The sequence below is a fragment of the Necator americanus genome, chromosome II (genome assembly GCF_031761385.1).
Source record: "Necator americanus strain Aroian chromosome II, whole genome shotgun sequence".
Taxonomy (NCBI): Eukaryota; Metazoa; Nematoda; class Chromadorea; order Rhabditida; family Ancylostomatidae; genus Necator; species Necator americanus.
The window spans coordinates 40,745,813-40,751,812 of NC_087372.1; the positions used below are offsets into that span (position 1 = coordinate 40,745,813).

General features: G+C 40.5%; 1 protein-coding gene across 2 annotated transcripts in view; it reads left to right on the top strand.

Moving 5' to 3' along the window:
• The window catches only part of RB195_020934 (uncharacterized protein), a gene marked incomplete at both ends in the record, with an annotated part of 58,077 nt that extends 53,117 nt beyond the window's left edge, over nucleotides 1-4,960 (top strand). Inside the window, 9 exons of one of the 2 annotated variants that reach the window (XM_064189492.1) lie at nucleotides 85-321; nucleotides 1,444-1,560; nucleotides 1,630-1,756; nucleotides 1,822-1,935; nucleotides 2,962-3,051; nucleotides 4,543-4,602; nucleotides 4,670-4,719; nucleotides 4,787-4,837; nucleotides 4,891-4,960. In XM_064189492.1, the coding sequence (XP_064045372.1) occupies nucleotides 85-321; nucleotides 1,444-1,560; nucleotides 1,630-1,756; nucleotides 1,822-1,935; nucleotides 2,962-3,051; nucleotides 4,543-4,602; nucleotides 4,670-4,719; nucleotides 4,787-4,837; nucleotides 4,891-4,960 (916 nt within the window). Of the gene's footprint in view, nucleotides 1-84; nucleotides 322-1,443; nucleotides 1,561-1,629; nucleotides 1,757-1,821; nucleotides 1,957-2,961; nucleotides 3,052-4,542; nucleotides 4,603-4,669; nucleotides 4,720-4,786; nucleotides 4,838-4,890 lie in introns of those variants that run through there. The other variant, XM_064189491.1, reaches the window with a different exon arrangement.
• Between the last annotated feature and the right edge of the window lie 1,040 nt (nucleotides 4,961-6,000).

Below are 6,000 nucleotides of genomic sequence, written 5' to 3' on the forward strand. Positions count from 1 at the left end.
GTGCATAAGAATTATTGTAGTTTTAAATTTTCTAAGATAGTTTTCTACATCACACATCAGAACAGTTTTACCACCGATGTTTAGGTCGCACAGCGCCGGTGCAGATGCCAGCCTTGGAGTCGTGATACCGTGCTCATCCGATATGCGTGCGCTGAATCTGAGCAGTGCACGTGACGCTGCAGGAAATTCGAACGCGAAATTCCTACGAGCCACTAAACGTTTCTTCAAGAAAATCTACTCAACAGCCACATTACCGAATAAAAAACCATCGTTAGATGCGGATGCGAATTTGCAAAAGGCGCCTCAGTTCTTTGAAATTGGGTAAGTTCATTTCTACGCTTAGTGCTTTGATGGAACTAACAACTGTTACAAAAACCGGTTGAATTTTTTTTTGTAACAGTCACTAGTTTCCATCAAAGCGCGACTTAAGGTATTTTGTGTGGATTTTTTTCAAAATCCTAACCAGCAATACTATTTTGGCCGCATGTACATATTGTTTTATGAGCGATCGCACCGCGGTTCATGCGCCGAAGTTAAAGTTAATTTCTAAAAACATTTTTGAAAACTAGGCTAGGGAAAATGGTTCACGTTATGCTGCCTTTGAAATTATTACGTAGAGGTCGATGGGTTGTCCAAGGTTCTAATTATTTAGGTTCAAATCAATCGTAGCATGCAAACGTTCTAATGCCGTACGAAAAACCAGTATTCCGAGTACGGACCATTCGAGTACTCCAAGAAATTCGCCAAAAAAAATCCTCTGTAGGTCCTTGGGAAAAAATGTCCTCTAATTTCTAGCTACCTATTGATTTCTTCACCGATTGTTTTTCATATTTTAAATTTTGCTGTTTTTATTGAGAGTTTGATGATGGTGCTAATTTTTTCCCCGAACCTGAAGTTCTTGTGAAGTTTTTTCCCTTGGGGAATTATGCTCCGTTGATCTGTGCGACAATAGGTGTTTAATAAAGGACAAAGTTTAAGGATAAAGTTTCTGGCGTTAATCAATCCGCTTGGGATGCGCCCCCACGTTCACTTCAATTCAGAATCGTTTGAGGTTTACGAACGTGTATCTGGCCTATACAATGACTTGCGGTGGCTAGCGATGTGTCAAGTCAGTGCTTTTATCCTCCCAGACAAGTCTGGTACCAATTTATCGACCCCGGAGGGATGAAAGGCTTGGTGAGCACTAGGGCGGATTCGAACCTCCGATCGATCGTGCAGGAAGCGGAACCTCTAACCGCTACACCACACCCGCCCTCAGGTGTTTAATAAGAAAAAAATTGCGGCCGTCAATCGATACGCATCAGATTCGTGGTCGTCTTTTTCTTTTTTGAAGGAACGGCAATAAGTTGTGTTATTTGATTGCTAGAGGACGGCGACAGCCTGTACTGAGTGTAAAACACAAACGCTGCTTCCCGTCTTGCACGAAAATATGCTCCATTCCAGATTCCGCGCACCGACGATAACCAGCGATGCTGAATTTTCCCGACTAGAGGACTTCCATAATTACGGTCAAACATACATTGACACTAGTTATCCGGATAGTGGATTAGACATGGACAGGTTAGTTGTAGAGGATTTCTAGATAGTATTTGTACTTATTTGTTTCCACTATTATCCATTTATGCTCAGGTCCTCAACTCCTGATCAATCGATGGGTTCAATGACGGTGACGTCATCCGATTCACGAGTGACGTCATCGGATTCGAGTCGTGAAGATCGCTGTGATGACCTATTCGAAACATTGCGGCGAGAAATGGTAGGCGTTCTCACGCTCAGATCTCACTCACTTTTGGTTAGCTCCACATAACCCTTATCCTTTAGCATGCGATGCGTGCGCGCGACGCGGCTATACTTGCTGACTTGCATCGCGTCGAATCACAGATACAAAGTGTGAAGATGGCTCGTCTTGGGATCTATGACAGCTCACCACAACCGGTTCCAAGTCTTCCGATCTGAGCGAACAAACATCTCTCAAGCGATATAGTGGCAGTTGTCCGCGCGTTCACTACTTACCATAATCAGTGTCTATCTTTCCAGATGTATTCCCTCTCTTGTCTCTTTATGTCAGATATATCGATTGTGATGTGTATTATAAGGACCGCCCCAATGTCTCCGAGTAACCGACCGAGGACACTTGGACAGTTTGGGACGTTCTTTATATTGTCAGATTTTTTCGCTTTTTACAAGTATGTATCATATAATAATCTTAGTCACAACAACTTAATTTTAATTATCTAGTAGTCATATTCTGATATTAACTGATAGATCCTGCTTTTCTCAACTCCTCCATACAATGTACATTTCTCTGAATTTGACCCTTTAATGTGTGCGGGTTAGAATTTTATTCTGATGATAATGATGACCATATTGGGGCCATTAAATAGCCCATTTTGTGTGTATCACCTATACAATTCGGTAATTGTAAGCCCTGTGTGTGTTTGTTTGTGTGTTTGTTTGTTTGAATCTAGCAGATAGGATAGCAAACTCTGTCATTTACGTTCTGCTCCACAGTCTCTGCCCAATTCTTCTCCTATGTTGGAGAAGGAGGACATTCACATAGAGACGCAATATTGCAGAACAGCCGCCCAGTTTTGTAAAAGAAGTAGTATTAAGTGAATGTCATAAATAAATCTCAGTTCATTTTAAATTGTTCTTCGTTCTTGTTCCGTTGACGTTCCATTAGTACTTATATTTTTCCAGCACAGGGTTAACGGTTATAAGTGGAACTGTATTTCCCAGTAAAGCAGTTGGAGTTGTTGGAACATTTCTTTTTTGTTGGGTCCTCTGGGAAGAAAGATAAATTGGAGGTTTCAGCTGATTTTGGAAGATCCTAGTCAGTCGGAATGAAACGATCGAAAAGAAATGTCCAGAGATGTAGTCGAGTCAAAACGACATGAAGGCTGGTGCAATTGCGTAAAAGCTTTGACTGAGATGGGACCCTAGCTAGCTTCAGTCTCTTAGGTTATCTCAGCAACCGAGTGCAATTATCAATGGTCCCACTACCCAACTGCACCACGGTTCAGTCATTTTCGTGCGACTATAAGTAGTGTGGTAAGGACGAATAAGTTTCGTTGTTCAAGGACGTATTTGAATGAGGTTCAAATTTGAAGCTTAGCCTTGAAGAACTATATTTGTGCCCATCCCGAAAAAAAATAGGATAGGTGACTCTATCCTATTTTTTTGGTGGAGTTTGTTAGGTTATTTAGCGCAGGATTGTGCGCAAAATCTTCTTTCTTGCTCGTATGCTGTTTATCCCACTTTTCCCTTGCACTAATTCCTGTCTCCTGATTTTATTTTTTGTAAGGATTCGTGGAACACTCAATCCCTGTATATTATTGGGCTTTTATGCAGTCCCATTCATACTCCTACCAGAAACAGGCGCGCAGTAACGATTAAAAACGTCAGCGAAAATCCCCCGCAATTACTGTCATTACATAACCAATACTTATCAAAGTGAAAACACCTTTGAAGGGCATCGATGACTTCAATTAGCAGGTAGTCGGACAAAGAAATTTCCATTTATAGTGAAAATAGCACGAAAGTGTACATAAATTTACGTGCGAGTGTGCGGGGGCGGTTTTTTTTTAACAGATCGCAGACGATATAATGACATTCTACATCGGCTGTCAGAGAATCTTGTCATTATCTATCAATCAATGGTTTTTTATGTTGGGTATTGAGTATAACTCCCTTCTTTTGTCGGTTTTTTAAATGATGTATTGGTCCTGTCGCGAATTTTCCACCAATGATTTGTGTTTACGTCATATATTTGAACTAACAATGTTAAAGGCACCACCCCACAAATCTGAGGTGGTGCAGATTTCAGGTGGAGTATTCGTATACTGAATTGGAGACTACGGAGAGGGGGTGATTCCGTCCATTTCTTTCTAATTGCCGTAAAAAACGGCCCGGAAGATACGGCTTCATTCGTTTTGGCGCACCATTTTGTACACGAGGTTCGATTGGAGCGCGCCAGTCTTGTGCGGCGCCGCATCTTCCGGGCCGTTTTTTACGGCAATTAGCAAGAAATGGACGGAATCACCTGCCTCTCCGTAGTCTCCCATCCCGTATACGAATACTCCACCTGAAATCTGCACCACCTCAGATTCGTGGGGTGATGCCTTTAAACGAAGCAAGTTGATTTTAGAAGAAAAAAACCTAGCGAAGAAGGAGGATGTTGATATAAAAAAAGCAACTGAAACGTGCAAAACAGCCGAAGTAATGAAATGCAGTAGAGAAGTAGGATTTTTTGTGGATTCACACAATCAGATTGGCATGCTTGATCACTAACGTCGAAAAGTCTTGGTGTCAATTGAAATCGACCGTACCCCAGGCATTATTCAACCAATGAGACTTCCATGGAACATCACAACATTACAAAAATCAAATATTTGAACGGCAATAAACAAAAAAGTCTTGGATAATAGAAAATAATGAACAACCGAAAATGTACTTGTGTGATTGGTCATCTGATGACAATTGACAAATGATGGTGTGCCATAAACAAAAAAGTTTCCGGGTCTCAAATTCCCGGCAGTTCAGGCAAATGACCACATGCGTGACCGATATACGAGACTTTATACCTGTACGATTGGAACATCGGTGGCAACAGGGAGGACTGGCAACACAAATAGTTGAACCAGAGATCCAAGGACTTCAAGAATTATAGATAAAGTTGGATCGATCGAATGAGCAAAGTTGCGGATCGAAAGCAGTCAGGTTTGTGAAAAAAAAAAAACGAGGGAAGGGCTACGCTCCATCTAAAATTTCCCAATGTGTATTATAGAAGGACAGAATCGCATCTTCTGAGGGTCCCAAAACGCAATACGTTCATCAGGCAAGTGCCTGCGCAAAGACGCGGTTTTGATCTATTGTTTTGATCTATTGCAGTCGTTGCTGTTGTTTCTGGGTCATGCTACTCTGTACGCAGGAGATGCTTAGATTCTGCGAACCGCCGTGAGAAATACAGTACCTACAGTTTGTTAGTGGTATGTCCCGTTACTCGTCAGGTGCGCTGCTCAGTTAGTTTGATTTCATTTCTATTCGTTTTTTAGATTATTTCGAATTTGACCGTTACAAATCGTTACAGATATTTTCAGAAGCATTTATCACTCCAGCTTTCTTTGCTCCTCCTATGGTATATGGTAGAAAATCTACACTATCCACTATCGATTTGTACATCCATAAAGTTTTTCTTTTCGTTTTTAGTGCTCCTTCATAACCTCTAATTTTCTGTCTGCTATGTTTCATTTTTGAGCCTAATGAGTAGCGATATTGGACTACGGAATCTTCTTTAACTCCCTATTCAACGAAGAAGTCATTCTTTAGGCGTTGTGAAGATTTTGTGTCCAGACAGTATCTGTATGCAGTCTTCTTCTTGTGGCTGTTTTTCAATGTCGTTATTTAAATGTATTAATACTAAAAACTATTAGGAAAGCTCTTTTTGCAACGAAACTGCTAATCAATCCCGTAGAATAAGTGTATTTTGATCCGAACTAGAGAAGTGACAGAACAAAAAGTGGTAGTATTTGTACTTACTTTCTCCCATCTCCCGTCCATTTTTTCCCTTCCAGCCTAGAATAGAACATTGTTTATTTTCTATTGACTAAATGAGTGCAGTTGTAAAATGCAGGTTCTTCAGTGAACTTTCGCTCTTCCTGCCAATAATTTCGAACATCTACTGTATTCGTCAAATCAATCAATGAATCTGTTTAGCCAGTTCACGAGGGTTCACCTAAACGCATATCTAAACGTACTAGTTCCATAACAGAAAAAGAGTTATTGTAAATATAACTACAAATTAGGTTCTACCAATAGAAAGATTTCCGAAAGTGCAAACAAATACAAACAGTAAACATAACTGGTCTGTGAATTCTTTTTCAACTAAGTTTTTGAATGAAATCGCTGCATCTCCCTAATCGTTTCTACATTCACTTTGCTCGTATTGTACTTTCTTAACATTTTCATATTCACTTTTTTGGTTTTCCACGATTCTCAACA